This window comes from Nomascus leucogenys, chromosome 15 (genome assembly GCF_006542625.1).
Source record: "Nomascus leucogenys isolate Asia chromosome 15, Asia_NLE_v1, whole genome shotgun sequence".
Lineage (NCBI taxonomy): Eukaryota > Metazoa > Chordata > Mammalia > Primates > Hylobatidae > Nomascus > Nomascus leucogenys.
Genome location: NC_044395.1, coordinates 66604435 through 66625894, shown reverse-complemented (window position 1 = coordinate 66625894; position 21460 = coordinate 66604435). Strand labels below are relative to the sequence as shown.

Here is a 21460-nt window from a genome sequence, read left to right as displayed (position 1 = left end):
TAGAGCCAACTATTGTTTTACTGAAGCAAAAAGAAAACAAAAACAAAAAATTGTTTCCCAAGACATTGAAATGGCTGACATCTTTTCAGTAATAATCAGAACAATATTTATTTTTATATTTAAAATTCATAGAAAAGTGCCTTACATTTAATAAAAGCTTGTTTCTCAAAGTGATCAGAGGAATTAGATACAGTCTTGAACACCAATATTAATTTGAGGAAAATACACCAAAATACATTAAGTAAATTATTTAAGATCATAGAGCTTGTAAGTGAAAAGATAAAATTTTACCTCAGCAACTCTGAGCATTAAAAATCCACTATTAGCAAATAAATTACTATGGACTTCTTGCTTTAATTTTGTGATGAATATGGGGTGTCACTGGTAAACCAACACATTCTGAAGGATACATTACTTAGTGACAGATTCTTAAGTACTTTGCTAGATAAGGTGGATATGAGTTGACAAGTCTCTCTTTCTTCAATCTTTTAAGGGGCAGAGGAAATGAGGAAGAAAAGAGATTGCAAAGGAATTACAGCAATACTGTTCTTTCTATAGGAGGGATTAGATATGTTTCCCTTGCAAATAAAAAAAAAATAATAATGTTTACTACTAGTGAAACCAAGATATTGGGAATAATAATGTACAAGCATCTCTTGCAAGAAAGGGTAAGATTGTTATGAGTGAAATCGTGACTTCCTCAAATTTATATGTTGGAGTTTTTATTCCCAATACCTTCGAATATTACCTTATTTGGAAATAAGGTCTTTGTAGAGAATATAATGTTAAAATGATTTCATTAAGGCATTAGCGGTAGGCCCTGAGCCAGTATGACTGGTGTCTTAATAAAAAGGGAAAACTTGGGCACAGAGATGTACATAAAGACAATGTGAAGAGTCATAGGGAGAAGATGCCGTCTACAAGCCAAGGAGAGAGGCATGAAACAGAGCCCTTCCTTGCAGACCTCAGAAAGAACCAACTCTGCTGGAATCTAGATTTGGGATTTCCAGCCCACAGTACGGCAATACAATTACAGTTTAAATCAGCAGTCTATGATGCTTTGTTATGGAAGCCCTAGCAAATGAATACAAAGACATTCTAAGTAAAAGAAGGGGAAAGAAAGGAAGAGATGGTCTCAGTAGAGATGAACTCAGGTGCAGAATCTGTCTCAGCACAAGGGCTACTATGCAGAAGTGGGTAAGGGAATGAGAACGCTCAGGAGCTCGGTGGGCACACAGTCATAGGGACTAGGCAGTTCCAAGGATTGAAATACGGATAAGCAGGTTGAGAAAAGCGACATCCAGAGAACTTGTAGATGAGTGCTCCATGGTTTGTGACATTGAAAAATGAGACAATGCCTGCCTCATAGTCTAGGAAAACTCCAATACGACAGGGAGGCACAGCCATAAAGAGAGTCAAAACCTTGGGATCAGAAGAGGAGGAGTCCTCAAAAGCATTATATTCACATGTATTCTGTAATCCTATAACCCAGTAGCCATATTGAGGTCTGTATTTGGAGTAAACTTTTGAATAATTTACACTTGGATCAAAAGCAAACCCAGAGCTCTTCCTTTTATTCAGACTACTTATTTTACTGTGTACACCCAGGATCCAAGCAATCTTTCCAGACACATCTACTTCCCAGTAATATTTCCCTGAAGAGAAATATTGGCAGCCGAAGACACCAAAAGCAGAAAAATCACATGGATTTGAATTCTTAAACGTGCAGGTGCGTACAGTTTTCACTTGTCTCTGATCCGCAGAAACAGCAACATTCGAAGTGGCACTGACTGGATTCAGCATCACATCCACTGTGGAAAAAATTACAGTCAAGTGAAGGATACGGGATAGGTGTGTCTTATGGCATTGAGAAGAGACATATTGAAAACGAAACTTGTGTCGATATCAAATGGAACTTGTGTTGATAGTCAGAGGTTAGTAGGACACTTAAGAACTACAGAATACAAAAATTAGCCAGGCGTGGTGGCACACGCCTGTAATCCCAGCTACTTGGGAGGCTGAGGCAGCAGAATCATTTGAACCTGGGAGGCAGAGGTTGCAGTGAGCCAAGACCGCGCCATTGCACTCCAGCCTGGGCAACAATAGCAAAAATCTGTCTTAAAAAAAAAACAAAAAACTACATGGTGTAAGCATGTTTGGGGAGGAACACATGAGACTCAGATTATGAGATCTAATGGTAACCACAATTCTGAAAGGAAGTGATTTGAAAACCCCATACATATCATCTTACCCCAGTAGTACTGGACATCTGTCAGCTCTGAAACGACAAAAGTTTCAGTGATGTTGTTAGAAGCAAATGAGTAAGTACTGACACTTGTCTCTTCTCCAGAGTAGGGAAAGGAAAGGGGGAATACTGGGATTCTATGCACTGGTGAATGAGAGGATGAATCAGACACCTGGCCATTCCCCCTAAGATAGGACCACATCTACAGCACAGGATTTTCCTCCTTCTCTGGCCCACCTCCTCTCCTATATCCTAACCTAAAAAAACCACCCGCTTCCCTATTGAGCCCTGATACTAAGAAATCCACACTCACAGCCTTCCCCTGAATCCCCTTACCTTTAAGAACTTGCAGCATCCCACTCAGATCTGGTACTCGGAATACACTCTTTAGTTTCTTGGAAACAGATTTTGGCTTCTTCAATGTCCAGCTTTCACTCCTAGTGATAACAAAAATTGATAACCTTTACACCTTTGCCCTATTTCTCTCCATCCAAGATCACTGTCTCTTTCACCTTTCACCATACTTACTGATGCACTTGGACCCTCTTCCCTGAGGACAGCAGAGGGGAGACGCCTGACACTGGAGCTCAGAGAAATGTGCTCATGTCTACCTGTCTGTGTGTAATCTTGGGAAGGTCTTCTCCTCTGTGTAATCTTGGGAAGGTCTTCACTTCAACGATGCTCACTCTCTTACTTTTAAAATGCAATAATTAACCCCATGCTGTCTACCTCTTAAAAATGAATATAAAATTAGATAAAATAATAATGCTTTTTTGTGGCTGGGCGCGGTGGCTCATGCTTGTAATCCCAGCACTTTGGGAGGCCAAGGCGGGTGGATCACGAGGTCAGGAGATCGAGACCACAGTGAAATGCCGTCTCTACTAAAAATACAAAAAATTAGCCGGGCGTGGTGGCGGGCGCCTGTAGTCCCAGCTACTTGGAGAGGCTGAGGCAGGAGAATGGCGTGAACCCGGGAGGCGGAGCTTGCAGTGAGCCAAGATAGCGCCACTGCACTCCAGCCTGGGCGACAGAGCGAGACTCCGTCTCAAAAATAAATAAATAAATTAATTAATAATAATAATAATAATAATGCTTTTTTTTTTCTTTTCAGATGGAGTCTCGCTCTGTCGCCCAGGCTAGACCTCTTAAAAATGAATATAAAATTAGGTAACATAATAATGCTTTTGTTTGTTTGTTTTGTTTGTTTTTGTTTTGAGATGGAGTCTCACTCTGTCATCCAGGCTGGAGTGTATTGGCGCGACCTCCGCTCACTGCAACCTCTGCCTCCCAGGTTCAAGCCATTCTCCTGCCTCAGCCTCCCGAGTAGCTGGGATTACAGGTGCCTGCCACCACATCCGGCTAATTTTTTTGTACTTTTAGTAGAGACAGGGTTTCATCATGTTGGCCACGCTGGTTTTGAACTTCTGACCTCAAGTGATCCGCCTGCCTCGGCCTCCCAAAGTGCTAGGATTATAGGCGTGAGCCACTGCACCCAGCCAATAATGCTTTTAAAAGATATTCAGTGCCTCTAAAAAACTTATTTAATATTTAGAAAAGTCATTGCCATCTCAGTGGGTCCACCAGGAAGAGGCCAGAGATGTGGGTTCCTAGACAGGTGGTCATTAAGGAGGCCATAGAATCTGTCTACTGAGTTGTTGAGAGATATCAAAGTGGGATCCTATACTGAAGAGCTAAAGGGTTTCCAAAATCTGTTATCCCAACATGAGACCTAGAGAATAACGTATGAGGTTTCAAGTTCTTTGGGGAAAGACAAATTACGATGACTAAATTAATTAATAGTGGTCTGATTTTCATGTGTTTAAAAAAACTTTGATGCTGCCAAGTAGGTGGGCAACTTTAGACATAAGAATATTATTTTTTCCTACAAGACAGTAAAGTACGTGAGCAAGAAAAGGTTATATTAGCACCAGGACCAAAGCCACTATTCCTCAAGACTTGAATCTATTTTTCTAGAAATCTAAAAAGCACTACCTAGAAAGTTATTGTATATTTTATTCTCAGGGAGGAAAACAAACATAAAGGCACTGTCTCTGGAAAATTTGGAGTCTGGCATATAAAACGGGCAGACCCTCACTGCAATAAGACAGGCATCTATGCAATATGGAAGCAACAGAGACAGAGGTTGGAATAAAGTGAGTGAAGTCATGGGGTTCTGATACTGCAAACTCTCATTCCTAAGGCCTCCATTGACCCTAACTCTGTGATCTCCCAACACCAAAATTTCTTACAATTGAAAACTTTAATCTGTGATTAGCAATTTGGGACAATTTAATACACAAATTTCCCAGCCTTGCGATTTTTTAAGTTGTTCTGATTGAAGGAAGATATCTCTCAGGACTATAATTCTCTTTTCAGAAAAATAAGACCACATCCCTCTTCCACATATACCTTTTCATGACGTCAATCACATCCTGGGGAAAAGATAGAAAACATGAGTCAAGATAGGGTTGCCAGATTTAGAACATAAAAGTGACTAGTTCAATTAGAATTTGGGATAAACAGTACATTTTTTGTTATATATATGACCCTTGCAATATTTAAGATACTCTTATACTAAAAATATTACGATTCTTTTATCTGAAATTAAACTTTAACTGAGCATCCTGTATTTTGTCTAGCAATGCTCAAAAGAGTGATAGGCCCTCCTATCTTACAAAGTTTTATCCACCTTCCTCCCCACACTCTTACTACCCCTGGATATGGTGGGAATAAATAGATGGTCACAGACTGGGGACAAAGTGTGGAGATAAGATTCAGACTGACCACTACAGAGGACTAAGACGAGGGTGTTAGGAAGATGCTTCAAGTATCTCAAGAAGGAATATATTTTAAAAAGAGGGAGGAGCTCTAATATTTTTATACATTTTTAATGAGATAACCTCATTAATTCATTGTGTTTTTATTTTATACATCAACAGACACAAAACGGCGAAATATGTTTGCCAGATATTTTTTCAGGCTTTAGGGATTTAATGATGAAAATTAATAATAAAAGTCCTTAAGAAGTGTACTGCTGCCGTGAGCAAAAGCAAGCAAGCATTTCAAGTAAAAGTTTGTCTGGCCTCCAGGTACTCACTCTATATGCTGACTAAACTCCACCGTAGGTGATCTCATCCATTTTTCAGTACGAAACAAGCCACAGTAACAAGTAACTGAGTAGGTCTTAAATGTAACTTACTATTTCCCAACTATTTACACCCCACTGTCCCGAATAGTGTCACTATCCACTTAGTCATCATCTTTGAAACTATAAAATTTTATCCTGGATTCCAACATTTTATTAGCCTAGACTAGTTTACATTTTTAACTGTTTTTAGCTATCTTTTCTTTCTCACCGTAATCATTATTTCCTTTATTTTTTTGAACAAGTATGTGCCAGTATATTTGGTCTCCCGCTGTCTGCTCTGACCCCCTTTATACCAACAAAGAATTGACCTCCAGTTGACTTCACACCCTCAGAAATAGTTTCACTGCCTGTATTAGCTTTTTTGTTGTTATAATATCTGACAAAACCAACTAAAACTGGTTTAAATTTTAAAAAAACAAATTCAAGGGGTCAAGTATAATTTTACTCATAGCTAGATCTTTAAACTAAAATCTTGCCATCAGAATCTGGTTTTTCTTCTAAAAATTATATTTTATACCTATTATATTGACTTATTTTCAGACTAATTATGGCATCAGCTTGACTCTCCTGGTTTAAATTATTATCCCTGATATGATATCCATCAGAAAAGACAACTGTTCTTTTTACTCATGACAGTAAAATTCTAAGGCATGCAAACCATCGACCCCAATTGAGTCAAGTATATATCTTAAAATAATTACTGTAAAGTTGGTAAAAATATAAGAATTGGATATAATGATTTGCCAGAACTGAGTAACATATACATGCCTAATGCTACTAATTTTGTCTACTTTAACCAACTACAGGGAATGACACAGGGTAGGGATGGTTCCTCAAAAGTTATTATAAAGAAACAATCACAAGGGTGGACAGACACAAAGGTTGGACAGACATAAAGGTTGGACAGACAAACAAAATCATAAACGTTGGACAGACAAACAAATATTGCCCTCTATGGTCCATTCCTCAGCTGTCTGCCACTTCTTCACCCTTATTACCAAACTGTTTGCAAAAAATGGCACATTGCTCAGCTCTCTGCCACCTCTTCACCCTTATTACCAAACTGTTTGCAAAAAATGGCACAATATAACACAATGGCTACAATAACATTAAAAATAGATAACTTATACCATATAACCACTATAACTAAAAATAAATCAAAGACCTGAAGATATAAAACTATTAGAAGAAGAGGGGAAAATTGCATGACATTTGATTTGGTAGTGATTTGTTGGTTATGATATAAAAAGTAAAGCCAATGTGAGAAAAAATAAATAAACAGACCTTTACCAAAATTAAACTTTAAAAAAATCACTTTTAAAGTATGAAGAACACTATGAAGAGAGTGAAAAGGCAATCCACAGAATGGGAAAGCATATTTACAAATTATATGTCTGATAAGGTATTAATATCCAGAATCTATAAATGACTTCTAAAATTCAACAAGAAAATCAACATCCATTCAGATAAAACCTCTCAACAAACTGATAATAAAGGAGAACACCCTCAAAACTGATAAGAAACATGTATAAGTAATATACAGCTAATAACATAATTAATAGTGAAAGTCTGAATTACTTCCTCCTAAAATCAAGAAAAAGACTAGCGTGTGTGGTTTCACCACTACGGTCAACATTGTACTGGAAGTTTTATCAAGTGCAATAAAAATAAAAAAAAAACAAAAAAAGAAACATAAAGAAGAAAAGAGTAAAAAGAAAAAGAAAAAGACATCTAGCATGAAAGAGAAGTAAAACTATATTTGGTTTGGTAGAATGACTTATTTTCCTTTGGGTATACCCAGTAGTGGGATTGCTGGGTCTAACAGTAGCTCTGTTTTAAGTTCTTTTAGAAATCTCCAGACTGCTTTCTACAATGGCTGAAATAATTTACATTGCTACCAACAGAGTACATGTTCCCATTACTCTGTAGCCTCACTAGCATCTGTTAATTTTTGACTTTATAATAATAGCCGTTCTGACTGTTGTGAGATGGTGTCTCATTGTGGTTTTGATTTGCATTTCTCTGGTTATTAGCAATGATGAGCATTTTTTCATATGTTTATTGGCCGCCTATATGTCTTCTCTGGATAAATGTCTGTTCGTGACTTTTGCCCATTTTAATGGGGTTCTTTGTTTTTTTGCTTGTAGCAGAGACATGGAATCAACCCAGGTATCCATCAACGGTAAACTGGATAAACAAAATGTGGTACATATACACATGGAATACTACATAGCCATAAAAAAAAATAAATTTCCAGGCGCGGTGGCTCATGCCTGTAGTCCCAGCACTTTGGGAGGCCAAGGTGGGTGGATCATGAGGTCAGGAGATCGAGACCATCCTGGCTAACACGGTGAAACCCCGTCTCTACTAAAAATACAAAAAATTATCCGGGCGTGGTGGCAGGCGCCTGTAGTCCCAGCTACTCGGGAGGCTGCGGCAGGAGAATGGCCTGAACCCGGGAGGCAGAGCTTGCAGTGAGCCAAGATCGCGCCACTGCACTCCAGCTTGGGCGACAGAGTGAGACTCCGTCTCAAAAAAAAAGAAAAAAAAAGAATAAAATCATGTCCTTTGCAACAACATGGATGCAGCTGGAGGCCATAATCCTAAGCAAATTCACACAGGAACTGAAAATCAAGCACTGCATGTTCTCACTTATAAGTGGAAGCTAACTATTGTGCACACATGGACATAAATATGGAAATAATAGACACTGCAGACTACACTAGGGGAGGGAGGAAGGGTGCGGGTTGAAAAACTACTGATTGGGTACTATGCTCATTACCTGGGTGATGGGGTCTGTATCCCAAACCTCAGCATCACACAATATTCCCATGTAACAAACCTGCACATATACTCCCCGTATCTAAAATAAAAGTTGCAGTTTTAAAATTAACTATATTTATTTACAGACAGCATGATTCAGTATGTAAATGATCTCAAAGAATATACACACCCACAAACACACAACTACTAAAACTAGTAAAAGTTTAGCATGTGGAATAAATATTAAAGTTTTGAAAGAATAACACCCATGACTCAAGAATTTTATATTCAGAAATTTTGTCCTGCAATAATGAAGGAAATACTTTGCCATAAATGTTAAAAGACATTATTCAGGGGGAAGAAGAGTATATGTCTGAAATTCAGATCTTCACAAAGAGAGAAAGAGCACTGAAAAAGAAATAAAGGTAAAATAAAGTATTTTATTTTTCTGATTCTCAACTAATATATAAGATAATGGTTTAAAGTAATATCAACAATGTAGTTGGTGATTACAGCTTATGGATAAGTGAAATGAATGACAGCAACGTTACTGGAGATTGAGGATACTCTGCTCTAAGGTACCTACACTACATGTGAAGCGGTATAGTGTTATTTGTAAGTACACTTAGATTAGTTGTAAATGCGTATTGCAAACTCCAGGGCAACCACTAAGCCTTTATATATGTATGTATAGTGTTATTTATATTTTTAAAATATATTTTTATATATTTATAAAATGTTTATATTTTTAAAATACTTTAATATTTCAAATATAAAAAAATTTCAAATATATATGTATGTTTGTTTTATATTTATATATATACCTTTAGGCATATTAGTTATGTATATTATATATAACTAATATAGCTATATTTGTTATGTATATTATATATACATAGTAATATATGTATTACTATGTATTTATATTACTATGTAATTACTATACATTAGTAATATATAACTAATAAGCTAAGAGAGGAAAGAAAATTGAATAATATAAAATAATCAATTGAATAATACAAAATAGTTAAAAGAGGGCAGAAAAAGAAAGGAAGGGGAAAAAAAGCAAAGAACAAATACAGTGAATAGAAAACAGTCAAAAATGGCAGGCGTTTTAATTTTCTGGGGTTGCTGTAACAAAGTAGCACAAACCGTATGGTTTTTAAACAACTGAGATTTATTATCTCACAGTTCTTGAGGCTAGGTTCAAAATCAGGATATTGGTAATGTTGGTCCCTACTGTAATCTGTTCCATGCTTCCCTATTAGCTTCTGGTGGTTGCTGGTACACTGATTTTGGACTCTGGGCTTTCAGAACTATGAGGCAATTTTTTTGTATGTGGTTTTAAGTTACAAAGTTTGTGACAATTTCTTACAGCAGCCACAGGAAATGATTACCACTATAGTTGTACCTGAACAGCACACTATATATCAACTGATTTAAATGACATTCATAGAATATTCCATCTAAAGGCAAATATCTATTCTTCTCAAGCTCACATGGAAAATTAACCAAGCTATAACACATTCTATACCACAAAATACACTTTAACAAATGTAAACAATTGAACTCATACAAAATGTTTTCTTATACAACAATAGAATTTAACTAGTAATCAGTAACAGATAGCTGTAATACTCCAAAATATTAAGAAACACTTTAAAAACAGGCTTAGTGGATTTTATTGGTAAACTGATGAATTCTACCAAAAGTTGGAGAAGGAAATTATCAAAATTCTCCCCAAATTTGTTTCAGAAAATGAAAGGAGATGGACTACTTTGTAACACATTCTATGAGGTCAGCATTACCCTAATCCAGAGCCAAGTAAAGACATTATGAGAAAGGAAAACCAGAAACCAGTATCTCTCATGAACACAGATGCAAAAATTCTCAACAGTACATTAGTAAAACAAATCCAACAAAATATATATATAAATTGTGCACCACAAGTAAGTGAGATTTATTCAAGGTATGCAAGCTGGTTCAATCTTTGAAAATTGATTAATGTAATGTACCATATCAATAAAGAAGAAAAATCATATGATTATATCAACTGAGGCAGAAAAGCTATTTGAGAAAATTCACACCATTCATGATAAAAACTCTCAGCAAACTAGGAATAAAGAGGAAGTTTCTTGGCCAGGCGCATCTGAGGTCAGGAGTTCGAAACCAGCCTGCCCAACATGGTGAAACCCTGTCTCTACTAAAAATACAAAAATTAGCCGGATGTGGTGGTGAGCGGCCTGTAGTCCCAGCTGAGGCAGGAGAATCACTTGAACCCGGGAGGCAGAGTTTGCAGTGAGCCGAGATCGTGCCACTGCACTCCAGCCTGGGTGACAGAACGAGACTGCGTCTCAAAAAAAAGAAAAAAAGAAGTTTCTCAACTTCATTACAAATCTAAAGAAAAAAAGACTCCTATAGCTAACGTAATACTTCAGGGTGAGAGACTGAGTACTTTCCTCCTAAGGTCAGAAAAAAGGAAACGATATAAGGATATCACCCTCACCATCCCTACTGAACATTGTACTAGAAGTCCTAGCTAGTGTAATAAAACAATCAAAGACAAATGAAAACTATACAAACTGCTGGCCGGGCGCGGCGGCTCATGCCTGTAATCCTAGCACTTTGGGAGGCCAAGGCGGGCAGATTGCCTGAGCTCAAGAGTTTGAGACCAGCCTGGGCAACACAGTGAATCCCTGTCTTTACTAAAAATACAAAAAAAATTTAGCCAGGTGTGGCAGCATGCGCTAGTCCCAGCTACTCGGGAGGCTGAGGCAGGGGAATTATCTGAACCCGAGAGGTGAAGGTTGCAGTGAGGTGAGATCGTGCCACTACACTCCAGCCTGGGTAACAGGGCAAGACTCCATCTCCAAAAAAAAAAAAAATAAGTAACAGAAAAGAAAACTATACAAACTGCAGAGTATGAAACAATTAACTTTATTCTCTGATGACATGATTCTCTATGTAGAAAATGCCAAAGAATTGACATTAAAAAAAAACTCTTCTATGACTGATAAGTAATTATAGCAAGGTTGCAATATACAAGATTAAAATACTAAAGTCAATTTCTTTTCTATATGCCAGCAACGAAGAATTGAAATTTGAAATTAAAAAAAAGTTACAATAGCACCAAAAATAAAAAATAGAAAAAACTCTTAAAAAAGGTACAGAATCTACATGTGGAAATAATAAGCTTTTCAGCAGTGTTAGTTATTAGGAAAAAGCAAATTAAAACTACATTGAGATACCATTACATTCCCAGCAGAAAGGCTGTAACTAAAACAAAAAAAAGAAGGAAATAATCAAGTACTAACAAGGATGTGAAGAACCTAGAAACTTTTTATATTGCTTTTTATAAGCTTTTATATGGTTACTCATATAAAATGAGTAACAACTTTGGAAAATAGTATGACAACTTAAAAATTATACATAAACTTAACATACAACACTCTTAAAATCTACTCAAGATCAATGAAAACATGTTTGTATGAGGACATGTAAGTGAATGTTTACTGTAGCATTATTCATAATAGTCCCTAACTGGAAAATATTCATATAGCCACCAGCTGGTGAACACATAAACGCAATATGATATATTCAGATAATGGAATAGTATTAGCAACAAGAGCAAAATGCTGATACATACTGCAATATAAATAAACCTCAAAATATTATGCTAAGTTAAAGATGCCAGATGCAAAAGACTACATGTTTTATAATCCAGTTCATATTGAAAGGTCCAGAGAAGCCAATTCTATACAGACAGAAAACAGATTGGTTGCCAGGAGGTGGAGGTAGAAACAGATATTGACTACAGACAGGCATGAGAAATGTTTTTGATGTGATGGGAAGGTTCTAAAACTGATTTGCTCATGGCACAAAGAATCGTCTCTCCAAGCTCAAATTTTTACACTGCCTTTCATAAGTAAATAATAATGGGAATTTCCCTTGCCATTCATACACTTAATGATCTCTGTGACCCCTGAAATGATGGGCATAAAAGGGGCACTGCCGGGCCAAAGGAACCATTTAATGTCACCACACAGAAGAAAGCCGAGAGACTAGGAAGAGAAGGAAAATCAGCCTCTGTGTTTCTCCCCTAATCTCTTATGTAGGTGTTCCATCCCAAATCTTACCTGTAGCATCTCTACTGACGATCCCCTCAACCTCCGCTGGAGATCTGAGATGAGCTTACTGGCATCTTGCCTCTGCTGGACCAGCTGGTCTGTAGCTGCTGCCAGGTTATCCAGCACATTCACCTCACCTTCCTCCAGCTTTTGCAGCTCTCTCTGCTCCTCACTGTCCAAGATGACTCTCATTTCATTGAACCCTTTCAGAATCTTCTGTCTCTCGATCTGGATATGATTCTTGGGAATGAAAAGAGAAAAGAGGCAGTCAGTCTGGCTGGTTGAAGGCCTGCTTTGTATGAGCCTAGGAGCCAGGATAAGAATTGCTTTCCTCAGGGAGTTCTCAAAAGGAACAGGAGGCAAAAGCCAATACACAATTTCTGGTGAAGCCATGTTTTTCTACTTTTTAACCTGAGCTCCTCCCAAAGCAATACCCTCAAGTCTGTTTTATTGAGGCCTAATCTGAGACAAAATGTGATGCCTGGATGAGGCTTGGATTGTAGACACCTGTCCTGAACAACTTTGCCTTTCTGTGTCTTAAATCCCTCTACCTGGCCAGGCACAGCGGCTCATGCCTGTAATCCCAGCACTTTGGGAAGCTGAGGTGGGCGGATCACAAGGTCAGGAGATTGAGACCATCCTGGCTAACATGATGAAACCCCATCTCTACTAAAAATACAAAAAATTAGCCGGGCATGGTGGCACATGCCTGTAGTCCCAGATACTCGGGAGGCTGAGGCAGGAGAATCGCTTGAACCAAGGAGGCAAAGGTTGCAGTGAGCCGAGATCGCGCCACTGCACTCCAGCCTGGATGACAGAGAGAGACTCTGTCTCAAAAAACAAACAAACAAACAAAAAATCCCCCTACTCAAACCCCCTAAACAGGGAATCCTGGGTCTTTCCTCAGGGTGTTTACTGGAAGGATTGGAGCCTCAAACCTGATGACACAAATGGAACACAGGATTCACAGCAAGCATTTTCACAGATATTTCCCTCCATGCCTTCACTTCCAAATATAGTGTTGATTTATGATATGTCTACTCTCCAGCCCCTAAACTCCAACGGGGAAGGAATTAAATGAGACCTAATCAAATGACTTCTATACTTGTTAATTCTAGCACAGCAAAGAGGAAGGGGTCTCCTTGTGATAGAGCTCAGGGTCCTGCCCAGATTCCTGTCTAATTATCCCTTAGGAGGTGTCTCCTCCTGCCTTCCAGGTGGTTCTCTCTTGTCTGATGTCATCTTCCAGCTTCTCAGCTTCTTGATCCTCCTTTATCAGCTTCTGCAGGGCTGCCTGCAGCTTTTCCTGTAAGAAAGAAATTATACCAGAGTAAAGTTATGAGCTTTCTCACCACCTAAATAGAGGATAGCAAGGAAGAAATCGGATGGCTCTCAGAAGGAACTAGTTTACAGAAACAGTGAGGCTGGTGATTAGAACCTATGGCATGGGGGAAAATCTGAGGAGATGAATGTATTCTTTATTCCTGGATGATGGAAGTCACCATCCTCTTATCAAGAGTAGCCTGATTCTTTTCCTAGAGAAAAAGCAGACCCTGCAGTAAGGAAAGACTTCCTTTCACTGCCACTCTTCCCACATCTAACCAGACATGTTCCCAAAAACACTGTTCTTCTCGGAGGGGCAATGAAAGCTTATCTTACAAAGCAATTCCCCATTCATTCAACTTTTCCTTGCTAAAAATTTGTACTCTTTTTTAAATAAAAACAATGTGCAGCAGTGTCCTTCGGGCTTCAGAAACTAAGCAAAGAGTATGGAAAGAGATCACAGGACTCTCAGTTCTATGGTGACAAGGGGAATAAAGCAGGAGAAAAAAGTGGAGATTTCACATCAGGTACCATCTTCTGCTCTCTGCTCTCTTTTCCTCTATCTTGGAGCCTACCTGACATTCCTTGACCACCTCGTTTATGCGGAATGTTTGGTGACCTTGGTGTTCCTGAGACAGTTCACAAACCCAGCAAATGACTTTTCCATCCTCCTTACAGAAGATCTGGAGTTTTTTTCCATGCTGCTCACAGACATCTCTCTTCTGCCCCTCCTGTGGGCTCATCTTGACCTCCTTGACTCTCTCAACTATGTTGGCCAGATGCCGATTAGGTCGGAGGTTCCCAGGCTGGAATCTGGTCTGACACACAGGACAGCTGCTTTCCCCTCTTGAGATGATCACTGACTCCTTGATCTTTGCAGTGATGCAGGCTTGGCAGAAGCTGTGGCCACAATCTAGGCTCAGAGGTTCTGTCAGGAGCTCCAGGCAGATGGGGCAAGTCACCTCCTTCTCTATGTCTACCTTTACTGAGAAATCCATTGCACTGCTCCCTTGGCTTCCTTCTGTCTTGACTCTTGAAGTTCTTGGTCACAAATTCCTGCAGTGCTGAGAATGTTGAAGGGGACAGGGTAAGAAAAGCAGGAATAGAAAGAATACTGCTTTTACAGAGATTTAGAACAGGACAAAACATTAATATTTAACAGAGAAAGGAGAAAAGAAAGGCATGAAGAATAAACCAATGACAGAATAAAATGGACTTTGTAGTAATTTCAAACACTTTATTCTTAATTTTTGTCTCAGGACAAATTTCACCCCATCAAGGCAATTATTGTTATTTTCTCTTCTACTGGAGAGGACAAACTGAGGCTCTTCTACCAAGAGCTCCCTGTAACCCATCATTTGTCCTGCCTGTTGTTCCCCAACCCAAAACACATTTTCCATGTGAAATGCACTAAACACACCCTGCCCCTGGGCTTGCACACAGGCTTTTCTCTCTGAATGGCATGATTGTATCCCCAATATTTGCATGATTCACGAATATTTGCATATTTTTAAGCTATTGAATTGTATTTACATAGCATCAAACACTGTCATTTTTAAGTGTATCATGCGATAATTTCTAGTAAATTTGTGGAACTATGTAACTATTACTGTAACCCAATTTAAAATTATTTTTATCACCTGAAAAAAAAAAAACCCTAATGCCATCACTCCTATTCTGATCCCAAGCTCCAGGCAACCACTAATAATATCCTTTGGGTTTTTAATCAATTGATAAAAATAGAATCATAATATATGTCTTTGGTGTCTGAATTATTTTACTTAATACTGTTAAGGTTTATCTCCTCTGCCTTTTTTCCCCCATGTAAAAATTACCTCCTCAATTAAACTGTCAAATCTATGGCTCCTCAAGGCTTTTGCACTTGCTCCTCTCTCTGTGTAAAATGATCCTCCCCCTGATGTTAGCAAGACTCACTCTTACGTTTAATTCAATCTCCTCTTAGATGTCCTCTTCTTAGAAGGACATACTATAATTTACTTATAGCAAAACCACCAGTACTATCACTCACTGCACATTTAGCTTCTTATTTTTACTATGTAATATATAAGATTGTTCTTTAAATGTCTACTTCTTCCTCCTGAAAAGTAATCCATTCAGACTGGGACTTTTTTTGTTCACTGATATATCCTCTATACCTAGAAGAGTGAATCACAAACAAGAATAAAATGTTTAACGATTATATAAAGCCACAACTTCCTTATCCCTCCATAGATGATTAGACCTTTTAATCAGATTCTCATCTTTTCTTACCATCAATTAGCAGTTTCCCAATAGCTGAGCTTTGGGACCACAATTATGGTTTCCAGTGAAGAAGTGTTTACATCCTAACACATCTACCCATAGCAAGTCCTCCCATGACCTCACACTCCGTCCCCAAAGACATACACACACACCCACACACCACCGCCACCACCACCACCACCACCATAATAGGAAAATAATTTTATCATGAACAATTTTGTAAGCAGTTACAATTTAGAAATCATTTTGACGTCTTTATTCTTCATACAAAACCCTTGAGAAATAAAAATACTCCCTTTCTTCAGGTGTGTCAGTAGAATCAAGTGACTTACAAAGATCACTCATTCTAATCTAATAGGTAGAGTAGGAGTGAATGTATTGTCCCCAAGTTCCTCCTTCAGAATTCTCTCCACTGCAGCAGATTTAAACAGACAACAAAGGTAAAGGCTACAAGAGCTATACTGATACCCAGTGCTCTGGGGGGTATAGAAATGGAGAGATCCAGACCAGCTATATAGTTCTGGGGCATGCTGTGGTTTTAAATGTTGAAATTTCACCTTGGCCTGGACATACGGCAAGGATGGTGATAGGAACCTAAAGATGTATATCTTTAGGGAAGAGGAAAAGAGGCTAAAATAGTTATAGGATCACACACATGACATAGACTCAATGAATATACATTTCAAAGAAACATCTGTTGGTCATGGGAAAAAAGTCTCAATCCATAAAGGAGGCCAAGTATATTGGGAATATGTAGCAGAGAGATAAAGTCTGTCCTGTTTCTCCCCAAATGATGTTGAAATCCTAATGTGTGAATGTGCTCTTATTTGAAACTAGTATATTTAAATACTATGTAGTTACCATGCGCTCATTAGGGTAGACCCTTATCCAACATGACTGTGTCCTTATCAAAAAGGGACATTTACACACAAGGAATATGCCAGGGTGAAGAAGAAAGCAGAGATCGGGGTGATGCACCTATAAGCCAAGGAATGCTAAAGGTTTCCAGGAAACTATTAGAAGCTAGAAGAGAGGCATGGAGCAGATGCCTCCTTCACAGCCTTCAGAAGGAACCAGCCCTGCCAACACATTTTATCTTGGATAACTAGCCTCCAGAATTGTAAGGCAATATATTTCTGCTATTTAAGCCAACCACTTTTGGTACTTTTTCTATGACAGCTCTAGAAAACTAATATAATTGCTTATTTTTCTTGATTTATTTATTTTTATTTTTATTTTTTTTGAGACGGAGTCTCACTCTGTCACCCAGGCTGGAGTGCAGTGGTGCGATCTCGGCTCCCTTGCAAGCTCCGCCTCCCCGGTTCACGCCATTCTCCTGCCTCAGCCTCCCGAGTAGCTGGGACTACAGGTGCCCGCCACCAGGCCCGGCTGATATTTTTTGTATCTTTTTAGTAGAGACAGGGTTTCACTGTGTTAGCCAGGATGGTCTGGATCTCCTGACCTCATGATCCGCCCGCCTCGGCCTCCCAAAGTGCTGGGATTACTGGCGTGAGCCACCACGCCCAGTCTATTCATTCTTTATTCTAACATTGAAGAAATGTAGCCCCATTGAAAGCCTTCCGACCTAAGACAGGTAGACAGACAGACACATAAACAAAATGCATGCTCCCCTTTGAAGGTGGTGCGGATGTAGGAGTTTTTATGACACAGTGAAGGCTAACTAGGTCCATAGCTTCCTTATTTCAGAATACTCTGATTACCTGCACAGCAGCTTTCTTTATCTGTACAATTTAGATCAAAAAAAAAAAAAAAAAAAAAAAAAAGATGGCCAGGCGCTGTGGCTCAAGCCTGTAATCCCAGCACTTTGGGAGGCCGAGGTGGGCGGATTACCTGAGGTCAGGAGTTTGAGGCCAGCCTGGCCAATATGGTGAGATCTCGTATCTACTAAAAAAAAAAAAAAAAGAAATACAAACATTAGCCAGGTGTGACGGCAGTTGCCTGTAGTCCTCCCTACTCGGGAGGCTGAGGCAGGAGAATCACTTGAACCCGGGAGGCAGAGGTTGCAGTGAGCTGAGATCACACCACTGTACTCCAGCCTGGCGACAGAGCAAGACTCCATCAAAAACAAAAAAAAAAAAAAGAGATTAAATTAAATTACAGTGGCTACACAATAAGGAGAAAAACTATAAGGGGTTTAGCCACCAATATCTTTTTTTTTTTTTTTTTTTTTGAGACAAGGTCTCACTGCGTTGCCCAGGCTGGTCTCAAACTCCTGAGCTCAAGCAATCCTCCAGGTCTTGGCTTCCCAAAGTGCTGGGATTTTGGGCTAGGCATTGGCACAAGCTACCAGGTGCCTGGCCTAGCCAACATCTTTTAAATTTCCCCTGTTCCTTGGGTCAGGAACTACCAATGGAGAAAATAGGTCCTGTTCTTGGCATGCAGAAACCTGGAGAACTCAGAAACATTGTTACCACTCCTTATTTGTCTAAACTCAGAGTTCCTTTTTCAATGACCCATTAAAATGTCCAGGGTTTAGCTTTCCCCACATTAATGACCCTTTTTCCAAGAGTTCTAACTCTCTGGTCAATATGTTTCAGATAAGTCATTTTATAACAGAGGACAAATTTCATAAAGCTACCCCAGTCTCATCTCTTTCTCTCACAGTTAGTTCATCAGTTCTTAAATCCATCATTTTATTGAAGACTGCTCAAAGTCATTTTCTCACAGTGAGACCTAATCTGAAATCTATTTAAAGTTGCAAAGCCCTTGACAAGAGCACTACAGATACCATATCCTATTGCAGCCCTTTTAGTTTGTTGCTTTTGTTTTATTGGTTTTACATTTATCCTGTAGTAACTGCTACCTTTTTGCTACATTAAAACTGCTGGTTTACCTCCTTTTTTTGACTGCGTGTTTACTTCCTTTTTTTGACTGCGTGTTTACTTCCTTTTTTTGAGTGCGTGTTTACTTGCTTTTTTTGACTGCGTGTTTACCTCCTTTTTCCTAGTCCAGAGTATAATCTCTTACTGGTATTCAATGTTGATTATATATCGAATAGATAGTTTTTTTGTTTTTGTTTTTTACTATACCTGTATGCTTTTGTTTTGTGAATTTAGTCAAAAATATTTTTCAAAAATTAAAAGTACAGTTTTATTTATTGGGTCCTGTACTAGACTTGACAATTAATAAGTACTAGATACGGACCTTGACAAGATGTACGATACAGACACATAAGGAGACAGTTACCTGGACCTCTGAAAAGTGAAATAAAGAAAAGGACACATCAGAATATGGGTGACATAGGCAGAGATAAGATCAAGATAAGACTCAGGAGAAATTACCAACTCCTTGCCTTAACTCTGTGCAAGGGAAAATTGAGTAGGGAGTTGAGGTAACTCATGATGAAAAGGTGTACCTAGAATAATAGCAACTTCTAAAGCAGGAGTGGATACCAGAGGTTCATTGGGTACTACAGAGGTTAAGGGAGGAGGCCACCCCTCATATTGTCTTATGCCCAATTTCTGCCTCCAAAGAAAGAAAAAGTAAAAACTAAAAGGCAGAAATGAAATCCACAAGCAGACAGCCCGGCGCCACACCCTGGGCCTGGTAGTTAAAGATCCACCCTGACCTAATCAGTTATGTTATCTATAGATTCCAGACATTGTATAGAAAAGCACTGTGAAAATCCCTGTCCTGTTTTGTTCCGATCTAATTACCGGTGCATGCAGCCCCCAGTCACGTACCCCTTGCTTGCTCAATCGATCATGACCCTCTCAGGTGGACCCCCTTAGAGTTGTGAGCCCTTAAAAGGGACAGGAATTGCTCACTTGAGGAGCTCAGCTCTTGAGACAGGAGTTTGACTATGCCCCCGGCCGAATAAACCCCCTTCCTTCTTTAACTCGGTGTCTGAGGAGATTTTTCTGCGGCTCGTCCTGCTACAAAGGAAGAGTAAGCTGTGGGCACTAAGAAGAACAAGTTCCCTGTGACTGGACCTTCAGAGACAAGAGACCAAAGTGGAGCTGCAGAGATGAGCAGCAGTCTGCCCGTCCCGCGGCCTCTCTCGTCGGACTAACCAGAGGGCTGCTAATTTGCTAATTTATCAGGAAAGCTATGGACAGCATCCAAAGAGTTACCAGAAGGCAAGTAAAAGGATACGCTTCAAAAGGGCCTTGCTTCTGAAGAGTGAGTACCTAAGACTCCTTCGCCTCATACCCAGATCCAGATAAGGGCTCTCATCCCTGCTGAACCTCATCATGAGGTTGCTTTATGAAAAGTGAAAACAAAGCTTCATTGCACAGGCTTCTTCGGGAGAAAGGAAGAAGGAATTTGCTGCCTCTGAATAAAAGAATATTCTGATGTGCGTTGGCAAAATGGAAAAATCAAAATGACAGAATAGGAATGTGGGATATGATAAGGTTTCTCTTCAAATAGCCTTTATTCTTTAATTCACGGTGCCCCCCCACCACTTCACTTTTCTTCTCTTTTCTTTCCTTTCTGCTTTTGCTACATGCGCAGACATGCCACAGTACCAGGCGTTATCAGTACCAACTCACATTCCTTTCCTTATTTTGGAAGAAGATTAGTTCTCTAGCTCCTGGCAGACACCCCTTCCCCATCTCCCCTGTCTCCCTCACGTGCCCACCTTATCTAAAGAAAGTTAAAATGTTTAGCCAACTGGGTCTAGTTTAGATTGTGTGGCCGACTCCAGCCAATGGGGAAAGGGCACAGGGGTTGGATTTGCGTCAGGAATAAAAACTTTCTTCCTCTTTTGTTCTAGTGTGCTCTCGTGGCGACTGGCCACAGAGAAGCACCCCTCTGCGCAGAAGTAAAATTGCTTTGCTGAGAAATCCTTTGTTTGAGTACTCGTCTCCCTTAAGATTCTGAGCTTTATTTCCAACAAGGAAGGTGATGGAGGCACCTAGATTGAAGAAATGAATGGTCCCTCTAGGAAACAAGGCTTTTTGCTTTTGCAAACCTCTCTTCTTTAAAGGTTACCCCTCTCCCAGACTCAATGCTTTCTTCCTATGCCATCTCAAAAGACAGTTCACAAGCTGCCTCTTTTTGTTTATGCAGAGCAGCTTCAGTACTACAAATTAAACTCACCCAGACACAGTCAATCTATTCTTCTCAAAGCCTCCCATTCTATGTTCCCACAAATTGCTCCACTCACCTTCAGTCCAAAACAGAGGAGTCTTGTATCAGGGGAGAACAGTGAGGGCAGGGCAGGAGTCGGTGTAGACCAGATTCACTCACCAAGCCAGAGGGCTGGTCTCCACAAATGAGTTTCCCCACAGGAGCCGAGTGAGAAACGAAAGTTAAGTTCTCAGAAGTGAAAGAAAACAAAGGAAGCTGAACAAGAACTTACATAACAATAAACCCTGGGGAATAGTAATGCTGCAGTATGTTCTAGCATCTGCTGTACTGGCAAGGCACTCAGTCACTACTTCCTTATTCTTAGTGTGGTTTACTCAAACAAGAATATTTGAATAAAAAGAATGTGAATTACAGTTATACGTTCTACAGCTTGCCTGAATACTTAGAATTCCAATGCAGTCCTATAATTATTAGTCGAATTTATCTTATATTTAAGACCTAAGCAAGGAAAATAAAGATCCAGAGACTCGGGACCTA

The 21460-nt window shown here is 39.2% G+C and overlaps 1 protein-coding gene across 2 annotated transcripts; it reads right to left on the bottom strand.

Moving 5' to 3' along the window:
* On the bottom strand, positions 1-21210 carry TRIM22 (tripartite motif containing 22). Of its 2 annotated transcripts, XM_012502104.2 has the most exons (8): positions 21000-21210; positions 14182-14670; positions 13494-13589; positions 12293-12523; positions 4655-4677; positions 2582-2682; positions 2252-2278; positions 1-1811 (listed from the first exon to the last, which is right to left on the bottom strand). In XM_012502104.2, exons 2-8 carry the CDS (start codon positions 14602-14604, stop codon positions 1216-1218), a joined length of 1497 nt encoding a protein of 498 aa, XP_012357558.1. In that variant the 5' UTR covers positions 14605-14670; positions 21000-21210; the 3' UTR covers positions 1-1215.
* Positions 21211-21460: the final 250 nt, after the last annotated feature.

Excerpts from the sequence above, each read along its gene's own strand:
- TRIM22 (XM_012502104.2), bottom strand. The coding sequence starts at position 14,604 with ATGGATTTCTCAGTAAAGGTAGACATAGAGAAGGAGGTGACTTGCCCC. Across the intron at positions 12,524-13,493 it reads AAGAGAGAACCACCTGGAAG|AATCATATCCAGATCGAGAG; the intron begins GCAGGAGGAGAC and ends TTCATTCCCAAG. Across the intron at positions 2,279-2,581 it reads GATGCTGCAAGTTCTTAAAG|AGCTGACAGATGTCCAGTAC; the intron begins GTAAGGGGATTC and ends TTGTCGTTTCAG.